At 57.9% G+C, this 24,157-nt stretch overlaps 1 protein-coding gene across 1 annotated transcript in view; it reads left to right on the forward strand.

The window, feature by feature from the left end:
- Positions 1-2,902: 2,902 nt before the first annotated feature.
- The window catches only part of COL18A1 (collagen type XVIII alpha 1 chain), a 94,919-nt gene continuing 73,664 nt past the window's right edge, over positions 2,903-24,157 (forward strand). Inside the window, exons 1-2 of the mRNA XM_068970888.1 lie at positions 2,903-2,988; positions 3,090-3,184. Coding sequence (XP_068826989.1) covers positions 2,978-2,988; positions 3,090-3,184 — 106 coding nt within the window. The 5' untranslated portion in view covers positions 2,903-2,977. The remainder of the gene's footprint in view (positions 2,989-3,089; positions 3,185-24,157) is intronic.

A 24,157-nucleotide genomic window follows, 5' to 3' on the forward strand; every position in this document is an offset into this window, starting at 1 on the left:
CACACAGGGACCTGAACACACTGAAATCCCACAGGACCTTACGGGGACCTCCGGGGTACAAAAGCCCTCCTGTGCTCCCCGGTCCTCGTTTGTAGAAAAAGCTCAGATTAGAGCAGTTACTAATTAGAGAAGCCAGGGAACCAGAAACAAAGGACAAGCAGCCAGCCCACAGCAGCGGTGATAGCTCCAACAATGGTCAGTGATAAAGCAGGGTCTTAGCTTCTCCTCGAGGGATGCGCACAATCTGACCCATATCTTTGTTCTGCAGAAACCAAGACCCTGCCCAGGTAGAGGAGGGGGACCACATGCTGACCACAAGCATGCAGACCCCAGACTGACTGGGACAGAAGGTTGATGAGACTGACTCCTGATTACCTCATCACCAACCAATCAGAAGAAAGTCCATGAGCTGCAGGCCTCAACCCAAACGCTGCCTTCTCTGAAAGCCATCGGGTAGTTTGGGTCTTTTGAACATGAGCTGCCTGGTCTCCTTGCTTGGCACCTGCAAAAATAATCACTGTGGGGACTCCCCTGGTGGTTCATCAGTTAAGAATCCACCTGCCGATGCAGAGGACACTGGTTCAATCTCTGGTCAGGGAAGATGCCACATGCTGTGGAGCAACTAAGCCTGTGTGCCATGACTACTGAGCCCGTGCTCCAGAGCCTGCAAGCCGCAACTACTGAGCCCACGTACTGCAACTGCCAAGACCAGCACGCCCTAGAGCCCACGCTATCCACAAGAGCAGACGCCACCGCAATGAGAAACCTGCACTCTGCAACAAAGAGCAGCCCCCACTGGCAGCAACTAGAGAAAGCCCACACATAGCAATGAAGACCCAGCACAGCCAGAGTAAATAAATACATCTTAATAATAATAATAATAAAAACCCCCACTGTACTCTCCTTCATCACCACACAGCATCAGGCTTTGCTGTGATCTGGTGAGCAGACCCAAGCTCTGTCCAGTGACAACACTGACAGCCACACATGCACACACCTGCACACAGTCATAGGAACTGCTCACACCCAGACTCGTGCACCCACTGCACACACGCCTACTGACAGACACACAGGCACATGGACACCACCCAACCCCTCCATCCACATAGACAGCAAGTTTTGCACTTCTATTCAATGCTGTTCTCTTTCATTTTTAAAAAATGTAGTCATAATCCTCTAAGTTGCTTTCTCTCCTCGCCACCATGGGCCATAAGCACCCTTTTCATGGGACCAGGAGAAGGACTCCAGGTTCGGAAGCAGGTGATGATGGAGGGGTAAGCAGGTGGACAGGTGTAGCCAGACAGGACAGACACGGCCTGGGGTGCCCAGCAGCACCCATCAGCCTTTGAAGACTGGAGGGGGGAGGGGGGGATGATGCCATGGGACTGGAATCCCAGCAGGCCCTCTGCTAGGGCTGCAGGGCCCAGGGGTGGGGGTGGGGGGTGGGGGGTAGAAGGAGGGAGGGAGAGAGGGGCTGCGGGCCACTGCAGGAGGCTCCAGGAGCAGCTTGCTGGCCAGGACCTGGGGAGGTGGTGGTTGAGAGTGGGTAGATACATACGGGAGGATGTGGAGGGGGCCAGACCAGGGGCTTGTTTTCTAGGCTGATCTAGGCTGAGAGATGGTGAGGTTGGGGCTGCCGATGATGCAGGGAAAGCCTAGCAAGGCGTGGAGAGGCCCAGAGTCTGCACTGCAGACAGGGCTCAGGGCTCCAGGCAGGAGGTGAACCAGGTTCAGGAGGTGGCACAGAGAAGGAGTGGGGTGAGTCCAGAGGGCTTAGCAGAGATAATAACCAAGGGCAATGGCCCTGGGACCCCTGAATTTGATGGCATCAGGGACCCTGTTTTTTGCAAACCCTGAGGGGATCAGATTCAGGGAAATGTGAGTTTACTTTAAGAGGCCGATGTGAGGGGCTCTGGTTGCCTGGAGAGGCCTGTGGGTGGTCTGAGGACAGGACCCCTTTAGCAGCTGCCTGGTAGAGGGAGGGACTGAGGTCAGGCGGTCAGGTGGGGGTTGGGAGCACAGGCCTGAGGAAGAAGAAATGACCAGAGCTCCCAGAGTGGCAGAGGCTGGGGGAGAGGGAGGTGAAGGGGCTGGGGGAGCCTGGAAGGCTAGGGTGGGGTGCAACTGGACTTCCAGCAGGGGGAGGGGCCTCCCAGACCAGGTCTTGGGGGCTGGAACTCCAGGGCAGAGGCCTCTTGGGGTGCAGGGCCCATCCCCTGGGAGGGTTCCAGAAGGGGCGCAACGTGGGGAGTGGGGCCTGGGGATGAAACCGTGCTGGGCACCGAGCCCGTGAAGGCGGCGAGGACGGGTGGGTTGCCACGACGCAGTCACTGTGTCCGAAAGGGTGGGCAGGAGAAGCCCAGCCGCCCTTTCCTCCAACCGCCGCCCCCTGGCGAGTAACGTCTTTGTTCAAATAGCCCTCCTTTCCGCTGCCGTATCGGACTCAGGACCCGAGGACCAATCCCCTGATTACAGTCACCTTCCCAAATAAACGCAGGGCTGTATACCCGAGGTTTGGAGCCAGAGACCCCGGGTGCCGTCGTGGGCAGCGGTAGGGGCAGGTGTGGCTGAGGCGCCGAGAGAAATACTGCGGCTACAGAGGAAGGGTGCTAGGACCCGGGGACAGGCCGATGAGCCAGGTCAGGGGTCCGGAGCCCTCTCCTCACGTTTACTCCACTCCCCGGGCCCAGGGCCGCGTGCAGAGCTCGGCGCCCGGCCCTGCCCCTTGCTAGGGCCCGTCCCCACTTTCTTGCCTGCTCCACCCCTTGCCCACCCACCGCCCCGCCCCGCCCCTGCCCTGGTCGGTCCTCGCGTCCCAGGCCCGTCGTCCCGCCCCCTGACCAGCCCCGCCCCTGCCCGTCCCCCCGCCCCCCCTTCCCGGCCTGGCCCCCGCGGCGGCCAGAGCTCCGCCGGCCGATCGGGTGCACCGAGGCTGAGCTCGCAGCATCCCGCTGCACGGACGTCCGGCTCGCGGAGCATGGCGCCGAGGTGCGGGCCGCGCAGGGCCACGGACAGGCGGGGGCCGGGAGGTCGCACGGGCTGGGAACGGGGGCGTGCGCTGTGCCCTAACCTGTGGCTTGTGCCCGCAGGTGGCCTTGGCTGCAGCCGCGGCGGCGTCGCCTCCTGGACTTGCTCGCCCACCTGGTCCTGCTTCTCGTGGTCAGCACAGCGTCCGCCGAGCCAGGTAAGAAAAGTGCCGACACGAAAGTGCCTGCGCTGGGCACGCCCGCCTCCGGCCGCACTTCGTGCGGATCTTCGGCCGGTCCCAGGCGGCTACGGCCTCAGCCCAGCCCGTATCGGCTTCGGTCCTGGGAGGCGGTCCCTGCTCTGCCCACGCGTGCAGTTGGCCCGCGGGCGGCGACTGGAGGGTGACGGGGTCGGGCCGGGGCCGTATGTCCGGAGTGTCCTCGACTGCGGGCTTCGGGCCACCTGGGCGCGCCCGGGACCGGGGAGCGGGCCGGGCTGGGGATGGTGCGGACAGTGCGCGTCCTGAGATCCTCGTGTCGTGACCAAACTTTGGCGACTCTGCGGGGAAGTTGGTGCGCTCGGCGGACAGCGCTGCGGCAGAGGGCCAGCGAAGGATCCGCCGAGGTCGCGGTGGCGGCGGTTACACGCGCTGTGGCTCGGAGACGCCCGGGCATCCGACGCCCGACCCCAGGCCTGTGTCGCCGTCACCGGCCTAGTCCCACCCAGCGTCTGGGCGGCTGCAGCGGCTCGTACCTCTGGGACCCGGCGTTGCCGCGCCGAGTCCGGCAGGTCTCCCGGGAGGGCAGCGCGGGGCGGAGCGCAGCCGTGTGGTTCCCAACCTGTCGAGGCAAAAGTGCTCAGGTTTCCCCAGGGCCAGCCTTTGTGCGTCGCTCGGGCCCCGGGCCCCAGGCCTCTGTCCCCGCGCCCTCTGCGGTGTCGGGTTGCGCGCGGTCCCTTTGATGCGGCCGAGCGCCGAGCAGCCGCCGGGAGAACAATGCGCGGAGGTCCGTTGTTTGGCGGCGCCCGCTGGCCGCTTCTCCCGCGTGGACCGCAGACGGTGCTCCGGAAGGCCGCTCTGGTCGCACGGAAACTCCCTTTGCTACCAGTATGGGGGACCCCATTTCCACCCAGACGGCCGCCCGGGTCCTCGTCCCAATAAGCCCGGCAAAGTCCCAGGAGGAGCTCGCAGTCGGGGGAGGTGGGGCTGCCGGACCCGAGGGGAGCCCCCACCCGCAAAGAGTCGGTGTTTTTTCACAGGTAGACCGTTTGCCCTGACACCCGTCCTGGGCAGCCTGCTCCTCGCGGCCAGAGTGACTGTTGACTGTGGTCACCAGAGCAGCCACACACCTGCTGCCACAGCTGGCAGGGGGGGCGATGAGCTGGGGAGGCTCCTGGGAGACAGCCACGGTAATCTTCATTGTTTCCAGTCGGCTTGGTCACCAGGTTAAATAGCAGCGCAGACCTTTAAAAAATGTAACCGCCTCATAAAGACACGCTTTTAAAGAGATGGTGTGGAAAGCACCTGTTTGTAGACGAGCAGGTAATTCCTCACGGATTTGTGTTAACCTGGGGGGGGGGGGGAGGGGGTGCTTTTAGGGAGTGTTTGTCCCTGCCGGGGTCAGTCCTCTGATTTCTTGGGGTCCTTATGACTGCCTGGAACTACTGCGGTGGCTTCCGGGGCCACCCCCTCAGGCTTGTGCAGGAATGTGTAACCACAAAGCCTCTTTTATAATCATGCATCCTCTTGGGAAAGGAAGGACACTGAAGCATCCACACCTCAGCTTATGAAGTTTTGTGACCAAGGTGAGGAAATCAAGGGTGGTGACTGAGCATTAGAGAAGTAAAAATAAAATGTAATGTCCACAAGCTTTGGTAAGATGAGAACTCGGAGGGTGTTCAAGTTAACGCAGACTCTGGGGGTGGTGGGGGGAGCGTGACAGCTCAAGAAATGGTGTGTTTTATCTTCTGTCCCACCACGTGGCTGCTATGGGGCTTTGCATAGTCCCAGGTCCTGTGGGAGGAAGGAAGCCCCTTCCGAGGTGCCTGATGGAATGCAGCTCTTTCTGTTCCCTGGGGTTTAAAGCAGGAAGCAGGCTCAGCAGGCTGTGCACTGCCCACCCCTCCCCCTCGTGGGGAAAACTCAGGTCCTGTCCATGCTGGGCCAAGTCCCTTTGGGGTGGGGTAATAGGTGCCCCCTCTAGACACTGTTGGAGAAGAGTTAATGTATGTGAAATACTGACTTAGCAGGGGCTCAATTTGTCCTGGAAATGCTTCAGAATTCCTCTTGAGAGTCAAAAACGTAAGCCCTGTTGCCTGATTTGAACACTTTTTCTGACCTCAAATGATGCGTTTTCCCATGTCTCTCCCTGAGCTGCGCTTGACCCCGCCCCCAAGTCTTTTGCTGTTTTGCCTGATGCTCCTGACTGGTGCCGTGAGCTCCCGCATAACCAAAACCCACAGGGACACTCCGAGTGGCCTTACAGCCTGGAGACTCAGAGCTGCCTGTGGTCCCATTCCTGGAGAAAGTACTGGGGTGGAACCTGTTACAGTAGCCTTCTGCTATGGGTCAGTCCTCTAGGGCTGAGGAAGAAGGACCTTGCCCAGTGGGCATTTGCAGGATGGCCGGGACTAGGCTAAGGGCCTAGACGTGGGTCATCTTGGCTTTGGCCCCTCCCACACGTGATATTGGGCTCAGGCTCTCAGCTCCCCCCACCCCACACCCCCAGACCCATGTGTCCCACCCTTTCTCACCACTAGGACCTCCCAGCGTCCATCAGTGGGTCCAGGTCTTAGCTGATAGCTGTGATTCCCCTCCCCCACTTCCTGGGTGGTCCTGCAGGGTTTGGGCTTGAACAAGACACAGCCAAGACCCCACATGTCCCTGCATCTGCAGTGTCTTGATTCCGAGTCCACAGGACCTGAGTAAGAGACCTAAGCTGAAGAAGGAGCTCTCATCCAAGGCAGGCTTGTTTCGAGGGGCTGTGTCATTGGGGAGTCTTCAAGGTTCAGGTGCAGGACCTCTAAGATAGTTTTGAATTTCAGCAAAACTTGTTTTTCAAGCACTTCTGCTTTCCTTTAAAAGAAGGAGGGGGAAAATCCTTGCACAGAAACCTAGAAGGAGAGAAACTGACTCCATCCAGAGCTTGAGGGGCTGGGTGAGCCTGCCCTGCCCGGCCCACTTCACCCTGAAAATACAGGTGCACACATGCTCAATAAACGTGCACACACATGTGCACACCCACACACATAAACGCACACATGCACATGCAAATACACACACGTGTGTGCACATACATGCACACACAAATGTACACATGCATACGAAAATATGCATGCATATGTGCATACACGCACAACAAATGCACACACGTGCACACATGCACTCACACGTTCATGCACAAATATACATATGTGCACAGACATGTGTGCACACATGCACACACATAATTGTGTACACACATGCACACACTCACTTTCTCCCCACCAGAGTGCCTGGCTCTCTCTTCATCTGGGTTGTTGGAGATGTCCTGGGACTCCGTGGGGGACAGAATGGAGCAAGACCAGTCTTCTGACATGATGGCTAGCAAACCCTCTTGTGGTCTGAGCACTACTAGGAAGGACTGGTCAGCAGAGGGGGTGGCCACCAGGGCCAGGGGCTGACTTCCTGCCAGCACTCAGGGGTCAGATGCAGTGGGTGAGGAGCAAGCTGGGCTTGCCACAGCTGTGGCTAAGAAGCAGCTCCCTGCTCCAGGTCCATCCTCAGTGGCCACCCATCACCCCATGGCACATGCCCATTTGCAGCCCTGGTCAAACAAGGTGTGGCCACCCTGGTGCCTGTGAGGGCAGACCACAGATGGCACATTCTAATCAGCTCTGCTCAGAAACTTGAAGAATCTGGGTTAGCTGTCATCTGAGAGAGAACCCCAAAAAGGCCCCTCTTTTCTGGCCAAGCACCAGCTGTCTGAGGTCTGGGTAGAAGGTGACATTGAAGGATATAACACACAAAACTACCCAGAACTGGATGCTATTGGTGGGAATAGGGGAGAAATTACTGGGAAAATGAAAATATATGTTTAGCATGCTCATAAGATGATTGAATTTGATACATTTTGATGGCAATGCCCCCGGGATGATGAGAACTTTGCTGGGGGAGGGGGGTGTTGCTGCAGTGTGCCCGGGAGTTCCCACAGCTCTGCCCACCTGCCAGGTCATGTGACTTCTCTGGACATGCCTGCCTCCCAAATCTGATGGTAAAAGGTCTGAGAGGAGCCCTCCACCAGGTACAGCTCCTTCCTGAGGAGGACTGGGCCTCTGAGCTCCACCCTACCCTCCTGCCGATTTGGGAGCAGGGGGAGGGGTGGTGGGCTTGGCCTCGCTTTCCTGTCCTAAGCTGGGGCAGGAGCCCCGAGCAGCAGGTGGTCACACTGTGAAGCTTCTCTCTGCACCGGTGTGGTGTCTGACATGCCTCGTGTTTACTGCTGCTTGTGGTATCTCCTCAGAGAAGGCAATGGCACCCCACTCCGGTACTCTTGCCTGGAAAATCCCATGGATGGAGGAGCCTGGTAGGCTGCAGTCCATGGGGTCTCTAAGAGTCGGACACGACTGAGTGGCTTCACTTTCACTTTTCACTTTTATGCATTGGAGAAGGAAATGGCAACCCACTCCAGTGTCCTTGGGTGGAGAATCCCAGGGACGGTGGAGCCTGGTGGGCTGCCGTCTATGGAGTCACACAGAGTCGGACACGACTGAAGTGACTTAGCAGCAGCAGCAGCAGCAGCAGCAGTGGTATCTCCTAGTGGTCTTCCCCAGTGGCTCAGCGGTCAAGAACCCACCTGTAATGCAGGAGACCTGGGTTTGATCCCTGGGTCAGGAATATCCCCTGGAGGAGGGCATGGCAACCCACTCCAGTATTCTTGCATGGAGAATCCCATGGACAGAGGAGCCTGGTGGGCTACAGTCCACGGGGTTGCAAAGAGTCAGACACGACTGAAGCGACTGAGCACGTGGTGTCTCCACCCTTGTCTGGGACCTTGCAGTGCCCACTGTATCGCTCAGGGATTCTCCAGGAGACACAGTGCCCCGCTGCTCCCTGCTACAGCCTGGTTCCAGCAGGGTGTGGATGGGTGATGCGCACTGGCCCCTGGGGTCATGTTTTCCATTGGCAGTTCTGGGCTGCACTGAACGCCTGTCAGAAGGAGCTTTAGATCACAGATGCGCTGAGTCAGACGAAATTTGGAGGCTGTGGGGCAGTGTCTGTTCCGCCAGTCTGCCTGCAGGGGCCCGTCCGCAGCCCCAGCTCCTCCGGCAGAGGAGGCAAGCCTCAGCACGGCCTTCTGGTTGTCTTCAGTGAGCGCCCAGGAAGGAGGGCTTGTTTGCAGGCCGGCACATCTGTCTGGAATTCCACGCTTGTAGCTGGGGACGCTCCTGGGCTGAGCCACCGTGACGAGGGTGGTGGGATAGGGCAGCGGGACCCAGCACTGGACTGGCGTCATAAGTGGGACTCTCAGCCACCCCTGGTTTCTGGATGACAGGAGGCTCTGCTATGGGTCTAGCTGCCCAGGCGCTGGCCATGGTCAGGGTTGACCTTCACGGGGTTTTTTCTTACAGAGGCCATGAGACCAGAACTGAGGGCTTGCAGACGGTTCTGCAGGGCGACAGGATGGGCCTGTGTGAGTGGAGCCAGCATCTAGGTGATGGGTCGCTGCCGGGGGCCTGGCTGGACACTGCAGAGACCTGCTTGTGCGCCTGATGGACGGGTTTCAGTGGTTTTCATGGAGCCCAGACTGAACCTGCAGATATCACACCTTATAACTTTATTTTATTCATCCAATCTAGGTGATGGGTCACTGCCCGGGGCCTGGCTGGACACTGCAGAGACCTGCTTGTGCGCCTGATGGATGGGTTTCAGTGGTTTTCATGGAGCCCAGACTGAACCTGCAGATATCACACCTTATAACTTTATTTTATTCATCCAGTCATTCGTTTAATTTTGGTGTCAAGTTCTCATTTTACTCTTTGTGCTGTTCTTTGAGCAGATTCAGGTCGGGCAATCAGGCCTGCTTGTTTTGGGTCTGAGCTCAAATCTCAGAGCTGGTACCAGGCTCAGGCAGCTGGGTCTGTTGTTTGCACAGAGCCTGCCAGCGCGGGCGGTTCTCGGTGAGCCGAGAGGTGCCTTCTGCTTTGAGACTTGAGCTGGCGAGAAAGCAGCGCCTGGAGGGCCCATCCCGGCAAGGGCATACCGTGCTCAGGCTCCCACCTAGCAGAAGGGATGGGAAGGGCCTGGGGGAGGGGTGCCCACCAGCTGCCGGGGGTTGGGGTTGGGGGCACATCTGCTGGGACCTGGATCCAGGGGCTCCATGGCTTCCAGGATGAAAGGACACCGTTCTTCCTCGTTCCCATTTAGGCAACCAGGGGACTTCATCTTGGTGCGACTACAGTGATTTATGTGGCTGCTGCTGCTGCGACAGTGCCAGGTGGGAAATCCCACCCCCCCACCCGTCCTGTGAGGAGGGCAGGGTCATAGGAGGTGACATTCCAGGACCCCCGGCAGCTGGCCCAGGGCCTGATGCAGGGGGTGGTGACCCTCTGAAGGCTGAGCACCCTGTGTCCCGTGCCAACCCGCCAGTCTCACGGAGTCAGGGTTTCTCCCAAGCGAGGGGTCATGAGTCTCGAGGGACAGCATCAGGATTTGCACTAGAGAACTTCTGAAGGCCTTTCCTTCGCCCCAGTCTGTCTGGGGCTGGCAGGTGGTGGGTGGTGACCCCAGCCACCTGGCCTGGGGCCACTGACTTCCTCTTTCCTGACTCACCTTTGAGCACCTCTGTGTGCGCCCTGCCTTGCCCGATAGGTAGGTAAACAGCAGTGTCCCTGGTGACACAGGGCTGGGTGACCACATCCAATGTGGGGTCTGAGCTCCTCGTCTGGGGGGCCCCTTGTCAGTGCTAGGGCCAAGTGCCAGGGGGGCGGGCTGTGGTTGGAACCTGCGGCGGGGGCGGTGGGCAACCCCCCCAGATGGACAGGAGGTACCTTCGACTTTTCAGCCCAAGCCGCCAGGGCTGGTGTTGTCGCTTTGAAAATCTTGCTTCTGTGATAAGTGGAGAAACGCGGTTTCTCTGTAGTGAGGGTGCAGGTGCTGGTGTTATTCGGCCTCCACACATCTCCTTGCTCTGACATCTGTTCTCTGTCCCTGCATCGTCCTCCTCATCGTCATGTCCCTATGGTGTCACCTTGCAGGGGGCATATTTGGCATAGTTTCTAGTTTGTGGGCAGGATTGGAATTCCTTAAAGCATGGAATTGATGTTGTTGTTAGGTTTTTTTCTGGTTTTTTTTTTTTTTTTTTATGGCCTTTTCCTGTAGAGGTGGGGCACTGCTCAGGGACCACACCGGGACCTATCCCACGTCTCAGGGGAGGTAGGGGGTTGGGAGAATTCCAAGAGGCAAGCTGGGCTGGGCCGGCAGAGCCCCGGGGCCACGTGCCACATGGGGCTCTTATCTTTACTCGGCCTCGCAGGGCGTGCACTGGAGCTGGTCCTTGCAGAAGACAAGTGTGGGGTCACTAAATCCTCATGTAGTATGGCTGGCAGGCAGCCTGCCGGCCACTGTGTTTTTGTGGCTGGGACACCATGTGCTATGTGGGCCGGGTGCCCAGGCTCGAGGTTTTAATTCCAGCTCTGCCTCCTAGTGCTGTGTGGCCTTTCGCAGATGCCTCACCATCTCTGTGCCTCTGGTCTGTAAACTGGGAAGGACAGTGGGCTCTGCGGGCCTGAGTAGGGCATTTCTGCAGGGAGCTCCCTGGGATGCATCCTGACAGCCCTTACTGGGCTCCCGAGAAACCATGTCAAGGATGGTCCCAGCCAGCTGCCAGGGTGGGGCCCAGAGGAGGGCCTGGTGAGAGCAGGAAATGGGTCCACGTGACCGGAACATGGTTTCTGTGCTTCTTCCCTGTCCATGGGCTGCGCCTGCTGAAGCGATCATGAGTGTCAGACAAAGCAGCCCACTCACCCCAAGGCCCGAAGTCTTCCCAGTGCTCGGGCCCCTGGGCCAGCGCGGTCTCGCCCACCCACACATCCCATGGGAGCGATCCAGGGAGCTCAGACTTGCCGCTGCCTGCTGGATCCTGTTACGAGGCTGCTGTATTTTGAAAACTCTTCCACTGAGATTCCATGGGGCCTCTCGTTCTCCACCAGCCAGGCCGGTTCCTGGGTTTCCGGGTTCCCGGGTTGAGGCCCCGTCAGTGCCGGGAACCAGGCTCAGCCTGCTGGGATGTCATCTGGGCGGCGTCTGCTCAGACAGCAGGCAGCACAGCATCCTTTCTGCCCTCGGTCACCGCGGCCTTCCAGCCAGGACGAAGAGAAGCCACCCTTGATTCTGTCTGTGCTCACGTTCAGGGTCTCCCCACCTGACCCTGCACCTCCAGACCCCTCCATCCGCTGCCCCACCCAGCCACTGCCCGGTGACCAGGCACGGACCCTCCTTCCCCTCGTGGGGGCCTGAGGACTTTAGAAGGCAGGCTCCCAGGAGAGGGCTGCCGGACCTCTGCTCCCAGGGGCACATCGCTGTGGCTGGGGGAGGCCTTCGCTACCATAAATCATTACTGCAGCGAGACATCCTCTGTCCCTCCACTGAGTACCGCCTGGCTGCTCCTCAGCCTCTTGGCCGCCGGCCAGGGCAGGGGTGCAGATGGTCCCTTCTGAGCCCAGATGCCCCTCCTGGCCCGGCCTTCCTGCCCCGTTTCGGGTTCTGGCTGACACTTTGCTCTGCTCACTTCTCTGGGTCCTGGGGTTGCAGGGTTACCCTGCCCCCGCCCCAGTGGGCAGTGTTGGCAGCAACCTCTACTTATTTTGTGTCCTCACATCTCAGCCTTATCCCCATGGCACCAGGGGAACCGTCTCAGTCCAGGCCACAGGGCAGCCAGGGCCTTCCTGTTTCTGGCTAAACGGAGCCTCCATCCCTGGGAAACTCGGGTCCAGCCGGCAGTGACTCAGAATCTGCAATGCTCTGCCGATCCTTCATAACATCATATTGTGAGAATAATTGAGAATGGACACCACCCATTCCTACAGAGCCTTTACTGCCATTGTGGGGAAATCTGACCTCTTAACACACTTGGGCTGTTCTCCCTGCCGACTCCGACCTGGCTTGTGTGGACAGACGGCCCTTCTGGGTACAGAAGCTGGAGGCCTGCGGGAGAGCCAGCTGCCAGTCAGTCTGCTCCCCAGATGATATCACACCCCCTCACCCCCACCACCAGACAGGGAGCTCACTGTCCAAACACTCAACTTGTCCACACTTAGGAGCCTAGACAAGCACTCCCCTCATTTAAACTTTTACTTCCCGTGGCACATGGTCCGCTGAGCCTCAGCCCCAAGACATCTGTGTCAGCATCCACAGGACTGCGAGCGCTGCCTTATGTGGTGAGAACAACTCTGGATGGCATTAAGGCTCCTGAGCTGCAGAGATTACCCTGGATTATCAGGGTGGTCCTGTGTGTAATCCTAGGTCCTGAGAAGGGACGGGGAAGGCTGAGGGCCAGGTCAGAACAGGGCGACGTGGTGATGGAGACAAAGGTCGAGAGAGAGATGGGAGGATGCAGGAAGGGGCTGTGAGCCCAAGTGCACAGTCTCTTACAGGCGCCGGACCAAGGGGCCCCGGGAAGGAGCACGGTCGTGCCTACCTGGGTCTTAGACCTCCGGGCTCCAGAACTATAGGAGCGCAGCTCGTGTGGTTTTAAGCCCCCGATATGTGGTCATTTGCTCCAGCAGCCACACGACTATGTCCAGTGCGTGGCTGGGTCACCAAAAGGGGTGGAGTTGTGGTGATGGCAATCCTATCATTTGTAAAATGATGCTTCCTGTCAGCGTGGAAACTTTAATACATTCTAAGACCTTGGGATGCCCCCCATGCCCTGAGGGGGCCCTGGAGTCTCCTTGCTGACCCCGAGTCCCGACGGTCCACTCTCTGGCCTGTGTGTCCTGCACCCTGGGCTGCAGCTCTCTGTGAAGAGGTTAGACGGGCCCGTCCCAGGGACCTCTCAGGGTTCGAGCCCCAGAGTGACCTTGCGTGACCCCTGTGGCACCAGGGGCTCCGATATGCTGGGCTGGGCTCTGACTGGTGATGGAAGCCTGAACATGGGCGGAGGTGGTGGACAGGCAGATGACTGTGGCCAGAGAGGACGGCAGAACACTCGAGAATGCCTGGATGGGCCTGTGAGCAAAGGGACTGTGTGTGGGGTGCTGCCTTGGGACTCTTGACTGGCCGGGCCCTCACAAGGCGGGGCTGGGTGTTATCCTCCACGAGGTCAGACAGCGACCCGCTTTGTTCTATTTTTGGAGAATGAGGCAAATGGCACAAAAGCACATCCCCCCAAAGTGCCAGTTCTGCCCAGCACCCTGGCACGTTGAAGATTTTTATAAAGAAAAGCTGACCCGCCGTTGAGCAAGTGGACAGTACCCAGAGCTCGTCGAATGGACCAGTCTTGTCTGTTTCCAGCCATCTCGGGTGCTGAGTGGACCTTCAGCTATCCAAGATGGGCCTTCAGTTATCCGGGTGCTGGGTGGACCTGCAGTTATCTGGATGCTGAGAGACTCAAGGGCCAGTGGGAGCTGGGGGCCGGACTTGCTTCACTTATGAAAACAGCCACACTGGCCAGTCTGCGAGGTGGGCCCCTGCCATGTAAATGCTGTCTTTGAGGGTGTTGTACCCTCTTCTCTGGCACAGGGACCTCTCTGAGAGCTCAAGCACTCAGCAGAGCAGAGATGTCAGGCAGGGTGTGTGGCCGAGAGGCCGGCCTGACTCCGGCAAGCCTGGTTTTATGTCTTCTGGGTGGCGAGCAATGGTGGCAGGTAGCCAAGAGGGGCTGGGCGCTGGGCCCGGGGCATGGTTTGGTCCCCTTCTTGTCCCCTGACTTCCAGAAGTGGACCAACCCCCACCAGGCCCTCTGCCAGCCACCTCGGGAGCAGCCAGGGCTGGCCCAGCCCGAAGGTCACTTCCTGGCAGGGACCTCAGGGGGCTCTGCGGGGAGGCTGTGCAGTAGCCCCCGACTCCCCGCCTCCTCCGGGCCATGGGACGAAGGAGGGGCAGGCACACTCCTCTGCCCAGATTCCAGAATCCAGAGCCTTGGGCGGCAGCGTTGTCCACAGCAGCCTGATCACCCTGGTCTGTTCAGTCCCCGCTGAAGACCCCGCTCAGTGCAGGCTGAACTGGATTTTGGATCCTAGCTAGTTACTAGACACGGGGTAGTTGTCCCGTCACTTGCTCGTGTCCCACTCTCTATGACCCTGCGACTGCAGCAGGCCAGCTCTCCTGGTTCTTCGACATCTCCTGGAGTTTGCTCAAACTCACGTCCGTTCAGTTGGTGGCCCCAGAAGGAATGAAGCGGCTGAGCCAGACACTGGGTGGCTCTAAAGCCCTCACCCCACCCCGCTTTCCCGCCGTTTACCCAGTTACACGCCAGCATCCCTTGGGAACATTCCGGATGACAAGTGCTTCCGGGGCATCGTCTCACTCTGAGCGTAGGTGTTTGGAAGAGTCTGATTTGATCTTTGCCCTTTTCTTCACAAGAACAGCCCTTGTGCTGTCACGTGCTTTTTCTAAAGGTCTGAGTGATGAGGAGTGTCTCCCATTTTCCTGGCTCAGAACATGCGTGTTGGAGCTACGTCCTAAAGGGCAGCACCAGGCCTGAGCTTCTGGGAACCCCAGGCGTGGAGATGCGGGTGGATTCTGCAGAGACCCCCTTGTGCCATGGTGTCCTGAGTGGACATTGTGGTATCAGCAGTGATGGTTATTCTCTGTGACTGCCCGAGTCTTGGGGCTGCCCACCTTTTCCCTGTGCCTGTTAACTGGCCCCTGGATGGCCCACCATGCCTGTCCATGTGCCGGGGCCTGGGGTCCCTGTGACCTCTTTCCTGGGTGTCCTTGCTGCCCTGTGGCTCACAGCTCTGGGTCCTGGTCTGACCGCCCCTGTGCCGAGGGGTCTGGGCCATCAGTCCTTCCCTCCTGCCGTCCACCTGCTCCTTCTCAGTGGTCAGCGGGCCAACTCTGCCCTTTTGTGAGCTCTGGCTCCCCAGACGTGGGTGTGCGTGTTGGGAAGACCACATGCTGGCTGTGGGGTGAACGGTCCCAAACCTAAGTTGTGATTGCCTCCGCCAAGGTGAAGTCCTGCCATCTCCACCCCGGTCTGCATGCCCCCAAGGATAGGCTGAGGGGTCGCCTTATGGCCTGTGCCATTCCTGGGCCTGGTGGCTGACCCTGAGTTGTGGGGACACCCACAATGGCCGTGGGGCTCTGCCTGGCTGCAGACCACATCAGCTTCATCTGCGGCAAGCACAGGAATTTCTCCTTCCTGATTTATGTCCTCTCTGCCTCCGAGCTCGCTCATTGCTAACTGAGGACGTGAGGGGCCCCTCGGATGAAAGCCCCTTTGTGTGTGGCCTGTGGCTGGCTCCGCCCTGGGCTGGTGCTCGCTGCCTGGGCAGGTACGATGGCCCTCTTGCCGCAGGAATGTCCCCATGGGGCACTGCAAGCAGTGTCCTCCTTTATCCAAGCTATCAGCTTGTGACACTGCGATTTGGGTCCCCATTTCTAGAGAAAGAGGAGAAAGGTCACACACCGTCTAGACGCTAATCCAGCACCATGCGTTTCTTCCTCACCTGTATCCTGGCAACAGGATTATTACGGCCAGCTGGGGTGGCATTCCTGTGGCCCGGCAAGATGGTTCCCAGTCCTCGTGCTCTCTGGAACCTTCAGGGCCAGTGGTGGGTGTGGGCAGGGAAAGCTGTGGAGCCAGCTATCTTCAGGCTGCCAGGAGCCAGGGGTGCAGGACTCCAGTGAGAAGCTCCAAGGCTCTGGACCCAGGGGCTCTGTAGGCAGCATGTGCGGCCAGTGTGGTCGCTAACCCCGGGCCAGGTTCCGTGTCCCGCTACACATCCCTGTGTTTCACCCAGAGGGTCAGGGCTGCCGATGGCCCGCCTGTGCTCCTCAGCGTCCCCCCAACTCCATGCCCACACTCGAAAGCCAGCCCCTCTCTGTGGCTCCCAGTGGGTTCTCCAGCGCATCTACACTGGTGCCGACTCTGTATCCGGCTTAGCTGCTGCCTGTGCAGGTCCCGCTCAGCACACTCTAGGCTCCTGCAGACAGACGGGCAGGCACAGGGCTCTGGGTGAGAGTGGACTTTGTCCTCGGAAGTGTTTGCAGTTTTATATTTTGTTCTTGCTGAAATTGGCAACCCTCTGCTCGGCACTTACTGCCCCTTGTGAAGAGACTGGTGGCCCATGTTCAGAGACCACCTGGGCCTCTGATCCCAGGAGTGACAGTGAGTGGGCTGAGCAGGAGTGGTCCCACCGCAGGGTCAGCAGCAGTCGGAGGGGAGGAGGAGGGAGGTGCACCCAGGGAGTGGAGTCCAGTGTGTGTAGAGCAGCGAGGCTGTGCTGAGTAAGGAAGAGTCCAGACTCCCTCTCTCCAGAGCAGAGTTCCATGCTGGCAGCCAGGCTCTCCTCCTGTCTTTTTGGGGCCCCAGGCAGGTGACATCCACTCCTGCTCCATCACGTGGTTCCTGATGCAGCCCAGGGGGGCAGGGGAGACAGTGGAGTGCAGGTTCCTGAGCACACGCCGCCTAGCTCACCCTCCTTCCTGACCCACCAGAGCCTCCATTCCTGGTGGTGAGATGCTGGATTCTCCACCACCTGACTTGCTTCGATTTCATTTGATTAGGAACTGTCCTGTCTGTCTGGCGGGTCCTGCAGTTGCTGCCCATGGGGTCAGAAAGGGCTGGGTTCACTGCAGGGGGAGGATTGGCAGGTGGCGTCTTTGCTCCGAGCTGAACGAGGTTCATGTGTTAAATTCAGCCACATGCATGTGGTGCCTTCCTGACACGGAGCCCCCACAACTGGGCAGTGACTGGCAGGCGCTGGGGTTGGGAGAGGGCGCCGCTAAGATCTGGGCACTGCATGCTGGGGACCTGCTTGTACTGGAGGAGCGAGAGCTCCGTGCAAGGGACCTCGGCCCCTGAGGACCCCAGGTCTGGGGTGACCAGCCTTTGGGATTCCTGAGCAGCTATGACTCTCATACCCACAGGGGTGGGCACCGTGGAGCCCGGCGCACATTCGACTTGTCCCACAGCTCCTTTCCTCCCACCCCCGTGCGTGCGTGCACACACACTCATGCACACGCACAAGCACGGATATGCTCACACCCCCGCCTCACAGAGGCTCACCCTGAGGTTTATCCGAGTAGCACTCACACCCTGGGGTCGGCTCCTCACACACCCTCCTTGCTACCCACAGGCACCTCTCCATCCTGGCACTCAGCTTCCTCTGAGCTCTGCAGCTGCCATCGTAGCCCTCGTCCTGGGGAGACAGGTGGCCCCTCGTCACCTTCCCCGGGACTTCTTTTGCCTGTCCTGGGAAGAGCCATTTGGGGCTGGAGTCTGGGACCTGGGGAGCCAGGCAGGGGTTCCTGGGCTGGTTTGGCTGGCCCACTCTCCCTAACCCATCACCCACCTGGAGGAGAGAGGCTATAGGCCCGCTCTGGGCCCCACCCCCGCCTCCACATCAGCCTCCCTGTTGCCTGAGAAGGAGAGGGTGGATAGTGGCTCAAGGGGCGCTGGGATGCCCCCGGGGATCCCCTCCTGTTTGACACCCACCTTGAGCTTCCACCTGCTTCTCCTTCTGCCTTTTCCCTATCTGACGGACTCGCCTACCCCTGGACCCGGCCCCCACACCTCCACTCCGGCCACTGACCTTCGCTCTGCTTGGTGTCCCAGGGCACCTGAGGGTAATATGCCTGGCACACAGCTGGGCTCATAGAAGCTTCCCGAATGCTTGGATGGACTTCTGAGGCTTTCATGAGAACCAGAGCTCATGAATTTGGCCAGAGTGCATGGTCGGCCATGCCTCAGGTCTGGGTGGTTCAGTTCATAGGGCTGGGGGTGGGGGTGGCTTTGTTGGACAGTTATTGGAGACACAGAGGGGCTCCTGCACCCCCATGGCGTGAAGGGTCTCGCCCACGCCTGTGAGGTCATCAGCAGAATGAGGCCCAGCGGTGCCAGGAGGACTCAGATGGTGTCGTGGGCATGAGGCTCATGGGCTCCCCCTGCCTGGAAGCAGGGACACCGTCTCCGGGGAAGGTGAGGATGGGGGGCAGACCCCTCCAGGCTGGAGGGCAGTTTCTAGATGGTTTGAGAGGTTTTAGGGGCCGATTATCACTGCTGCCTCTTCCTCATTCTCAGGGCAAACCAAGATGGGAAATGGGGTTCGTTGGCCTCAGAGTCTGGGGGAGGGGGCAACTTGACGAGCCGTCGTCTGTCCTGTGTGCTTCTAGGTGGGCAGTCAAGTCTGCAGACCGCCCTGGGCCACCGGCCTCACTGGATGACAGTTGGCCCCTTCTGTGGGTCCTGGTCTCGTAGGGTCAGCCCGGGGCAGCCCTCACTGCTGTGTGGGTGTCTCGTCCCGGCCCTGCTGTGGGGCCAAAACAGAGCCAAGCTCCTCAGTATGAACATGCAGGGCCCCCGAACCGCTCCTCATCTCCGGAAGTATGACTTTGTTATTACCTCAGGTGTATTGTCGCAGCCCTGGGAGGTGCCTTTCCCCGTGGCCTGTGGTCTCCAGGTGGGGCCAGAGCCTTGGCCATCTGGGGACCAGGCTCTGTGACTCTGTCCCCCTGGGCAGTGACTGGACATACCCAGCTCCCTCAGCCCAGATGTTCCTGCCCCACCTCTGGTTTGGGAATCTAAGATGGATAGTAGGCGAGAGGTGTCCACCTTGGGATGGTGGACAGAGGAGCTTCCTCCAGGGTGTATGTGACCAGGGAGCCAATGCCCGACTGGCCATTCAGCTGCCATCTGGCTAGAACGGTCTAACAGACTGGGCTGGGTCTGGGGGAGCTGGGCCGCCCATGAGGGGCCAGTGCTGGGTGCCGTGGGGTTGGGAGAGCGTCCGGCTAAAGGTCCTGGGCTGGCCGCCTCCCTGCCTGGCGCCTGATACGACGCCCGTGGTCACACAGTAGCACGTGTTGGGTGGGGAGTGCCCAGCACCACAGCAGCTGAGGAGCAGGACCACGTTACTGGGCGCCTTCTGTACAGTGGGCCTGGGCTGTGGACTGGCGGGGAGCGCACACAGAGCACACATTGGACTTTGGGAATGGACACACAATCCCTCTCACCAGGAAGCCCCGGAGTGGGTGGGGAGGTGGGTGGGCTGCAGGTAGATATGTCTGGTACCCAGCTCTGTGTGGACAGCTGTGGAGCCGGGAGGTTCAGGGGACGCCACAGGGTGGGGACTGCCCAGGGCTGGTGCTGCGCTGGCCTGGAGTGTCCTGCAGAGAGGGCCACTTGGAGGGAGGGGCCGCAACCTCTGTGTCTCGAGCTGCTCTGGCCGAGAGGACTTGGGAGGAAGAAGTGGGCCCGTCTCTGACATCAGCTCCCGGGACCCTGTCCAAGGTGTGGACCAAGCCCTCAGTTCAGAGCACAGGTGGATTGTGGCCTCATTCCTGTGCAGTTTTGAAGGACAGGGCATGTCCTTTGCCCATAGCTTCCTCTGTGGGACCAACCGCTCAGGGACTCCCAGTTTCCTACAGGTCTGATGGGGCCCAAGGCTGTCCACCCCTTCCTGCCCGGTGACCTAGTTCAGTATGGCCCTGGGCGGTCCCTGGAGGGTCTCAGATTACTGCCCCACCCTCTAAAGCCCCCTAAAAACCCGGGTGTCACAGCAGGGTCTATAGGACGTGGGACACTGCCCAGCTTGCCTCGTCCATTCCTGGGCAGGGCCTGCAGCCCCTGGCGGTGGCCTGGGCTGGGCTGGCGGGCGGGCCCTGACAGAGCCTGTAGGGACTAAGACAGTGATGACAAGCCTGAGATGCCCCAGGTGCCGAGGCTGCAGCTGGGTGCTTCAGTCTTACTGCCACTTCCAGGAAGGATTTTGAAACCTGTGATGGTTGGCCTGAGGCCTTCTTCCAGGTCTCCCAGTCGGCACATGATCCTGGCCCTGCCTGCAGTATCTCACTTTCTAATCCTCATGTCTCTTCTGTCAGGGTCCTTCCTGTGCTCTGATGCCTGACACACGGAGGGGCCCTGAGCGGGGCTGCTTGGCAGAGAGAAGTCCCTGCCTCTGCCGGCCACAGAGATGATGTCCCTTCAGTGGAGATTCTGGCACCCCTGGCCAAAGTGCTGGACTTTCAGCCTCAGCATCAGATTTCCGGTTTGACCTCAGATTCCTGGGTCCTGGCCTCTTCTTCCCTGGCTTGTCCTGTCCCCCTGCAGACATGTGCTCAGGGTTCCTCTCTGCTGGCCTCCGCACAGTGTTCAGTGACGCCAGGACTGCCATTCAGGCGGGGGTGGGAGAACTTCAGAGCCTAGGAGTTGCAGAGACTCAGTCACAATCCCTGGTGGTGGAAGGAGCTGCCTGGCGCCATGCGAGAAGCTTGGGCTGAGCAGACGTAGGACGGTGTGACGGTCACTGAACACACGTGTTCTCGGAGCAGGTGGGCATCTCCCATTTTGCTGTCCGACTGTCTCTGAATACGAGAGCAACCTTCATTTCATGAGACCTGTTTTCAAAGACTGTGAGTACATGTGTGCATGTGTATGTATATGCATGCATGTGCATTTGTGTACACAGGTGTGTGTGTACGTGTATGCATACATATATGTAGGTACATGTGGGTGCATCAGTTCAGTTCAGTTCAGTCACTCAGTCGTGTCTGATTCTGTGGACTGCAGCACGCCAGGCCTCCTTGTCCATCACCAACTCCTGGAGTTTACCCAAACTCATGTCCATTGAGTTGGTGATGCCATCCAACCATCTCATCCTCTGTCATCCTCTTCTCCTCCAGCTTTCAATCTTTGCCAGCATCAGGGTCTTTTTGAATGAGTCAGTTCTTCGCATCAGGTGGCCAAAGTATTGGAGTTTCAGCTTCAGCATCAGTCCTTCCAAAGAACACCCAGGACTGATCTCCTTTAGGATGGACTGGTTGGATCTCCTTGCAGTCCAAGGGACTCTCAAGAGTCCTCTCCAACACCACAGTTCAAAAGCATCCATTCTTCGATGCTCAGCTTTCTTTATAGTCCCACTCTCACATACATTCATGACTACTGGAAAAACCATAGCTTGGACTAGACGGAACTTTGTTGGCAGAGTAATGTCTCTCCTTATTAAATATGCTTTCTAGGTTGGTCATAGCTTTCCTTCCAAGGAGCAAGCATCTTTTAATTTCATAGCTGCAGTCACCATCTGCAGTGATTTTGGAACCCGCCAAAATAAAGTCTCTCACTGTTTCCCCATCTACTTACCATGAAATGATGGTATCAGATGCCATGATCTTAGTTTTCTGAATGTTGAGTTTTAAGCGAACTTTTTCACTCTCCACTTTCACTTTCATCAAGAGGCTCTTTAGTTCTTCTTCACTTTCTGCCATAAGGGTGGTGTCATCTGCATATCTGAGGTTATTGATATTTCTCCCGGCAATCTTGATTCCAGCTTGTGCTTCTTCCAGCCCAGCGTTTCTCATGATGTACTCTGCATATAAGTTAAATAAGCATGGTGACAATATACAGCCTTGATGTACTCCTTTTCCCAATTTGGAACCAGTCTGTTTTCCATGTCCAGTTCTAACTGTTGTTTCCTGACCTGCATACAGATTTCTCAGGAGGCAGTCAGGTGGTCTGGTATTCCCATCTCTCAGAATTTTCCACAGTTTGCTCTGATCCACACAGTCAATGGCTTTGGCATAGTCAATAAAGCAGAAATAGATGTCTTTCTGGAACTCTCATGCTTTTTCAATGATCCAACGGATGTGGGCAATTTGATCTCTGGTTCCTCTGCCTTTTTAAAAACCAGCTTGAACATCTGGAAGTTCACAGTTCACATACTGTTGAAGCCTGGCTTGGAGAATTTTGAGCATTACTTTGCTAGCATGTGAGATGAGTACAATTGTGCAGTAATTTGAACATTCTTTGGCATTGCCTTTCTTTGGGATTGGAATGAAAACTGACCTTTTCCAGTCCTGTGGCCACTGCTGAGTTTTCCAAATTTGGTGGCATATTGAGTGCAGCACTTTCACAGCATCATCTTTTAGGATTTGAAATAGCTCAACTGGAATTCCATCACTTCCACTAGCTTTGTTTGTAGTGATGCTTCCTAAGGCCCACTTAACTTCACATTCCAGGATGTCTGGCTCTAGGTGAATGAACACACTATCATGGTTATCTGGGTCATGAAGATATTTTTTGTACAGTTCTGTGTATTCTTGCCACTTCTTTTTAATATCTTCTTCTTCTGTTAGGTCCATACCATTTCTGTCCTTTATTGTGTCCATCTTTGCATGAAGTGTTCCCTTGGTATCTCTGATTTTCCTGACGAGACCTCTAGTCTTTCCCATTCTATTGTTTATGCGTATATGTGCTTGTGTGTACATGTGTGCATGTGCATACGCAAGTGTGCATGCAGATGCAGGTGTGTACATTTGTATGTGGATGTGTCCATGTATCCCTGTGCATGTGTGCACATGCCTGTGTGAACACCTGTGTAGGTGTGTACGCATGTGTAAGGCACGTGTGTGGGTGTATGTGTGTGCACACACACGTATATGTGGGCACATGTGTACAAGTGTGTACATGTATGCATGTTCCATGTGGGTGCATGTGTGCATGTGTGTGTGCATGAAGGTGCTTGTGTGCATGTGTGTGTGTAGGTCCATGATATATTGCAGGTGTGTGTGCACAAGTGTGTAGTGTGCATGTAGGTGTATGCACAATCACACGTGTATATACAAGTATGTGCGTACATGTGTGTGCATGTGTTCATGTGTGTGCATGTAGGAGCGTGTGGGTGCATGTGCATGTGTATATGTGTTTGCGTGCTAAACCAGGGTTTTCCAGATGGAGCATTTGTAGGACCAGGTCTGCTGACCTCCTGGATGCCACATGACCATTTGTGGCCCTGAGTGGGGATAGCTGAGCTTGTTGTTTTGATGTTTCTTCTCATCTGTCTCCATCTCACTGAACCTTTCACATCAGAATGCCCCCCTAGCCCGTCCCTCTCCTTCCTGCATGTGCCCAATGTGCTCAGATATACCAGGCCTGGAGCCCCCTCCTGCCCATGCCTTCTGGGCATGGACCCCAGAAGGCAGGTGTGAGGCCCCTCACTCATGGCAGCCCCAAGACTCTTTGCTCCCCAGAGTGAACTGCCTTGTCTGCCCAGACCCCAGACTCCCACTGTGCCCATGCCTCTGGGACACTGCTTGGTAAGAGCCCTGCCTTCTCTGGGAAGGCCCCTCCTTGCCCTGTGCCCACCCAGCATGACCTCACCTGCCTGCCTGCATGTCAGAACCGAGCCAGACATGTCTGGGTGGAGCTGCCCACGTATTGCACCAGCCCTTTACTGGACGGTGAGGTCTGAGTGGCCTGAGTCCCACTAGAATCTGTATTCTGACTTCCATCTGCAGACACATGGGCCCTGGCTTGTCTGTGCCCAGCTCGTGGCTTGGGGCTGGGTGCCGTGGGGCTGATGGGGAGGCAGAGTGGGTGCGGCCTCCAAGCTCAGGCTGGCACCTGGATGGTGAGCTCATGGCTGAGCAATGAGGTGCAGTGACTCAAGGCCCCCAGGCCTCCAGGGCCCCAGCCTCTCCATGGAGAAGACTGCTTCCTGGCATCGTCCTGGGAGGCAGAGGATTCCAGGTTTCCTGGGTCAGAGCCAGGGTGGGTGGATGTGCCCACGCCACCTCCCCCATGCAGCCTTCCTGACTGCCTCCCTCTGGTCTCCCCAGGAGCCTCGAGGGTGCCTCTCACTGCACTGTACCCTCAGGGCTTCAGGAGTCTGTGGGTGAGTGAGGCCGGGGCTGTGAATGTGCTGTGTGACGGGGTGGCCACCTAGACAAGGGCTAAGCAGACTGGGGAAGGTGGGCCGCCCCCTGTCCTACCACGTGCAGGCGCTGATCCCTGGCCAGGCCGGGCCCAGGACTTAGATCAGGAGATTCCAGGACGTGGTGTCATATGTTCTGTCCTCTATAGGCTGGAGAACATGGTCCTTAACTTTTTCATCATTTTAACTTTTATTAACTTTCATTCATTCACAGCATAAAACTAATCCTTTCACGGTGAACAACTCAGGATGTTTAGTACATTCACTCCGTTGCACAACCACTGGCTGTGCAGCTGGAGAGCATTCTCCTTGTGGAAACCCCACCCCGACCCAGCGCCTG

This window comes from Capricornis sumatraensis, chromosome 1, assembly GCF_032405125.1.
Source record: "Capricornis sumatraensis isolate serow.1 chromosome 1, serow.2, whole genome shotgun sequence".
Lineage (NCBI taxonomy): Eukaryota > Metazoa > Chordata > Mammalia > Artiodactyla > Bovidae > Capricornis > Capricornis sumatraensis.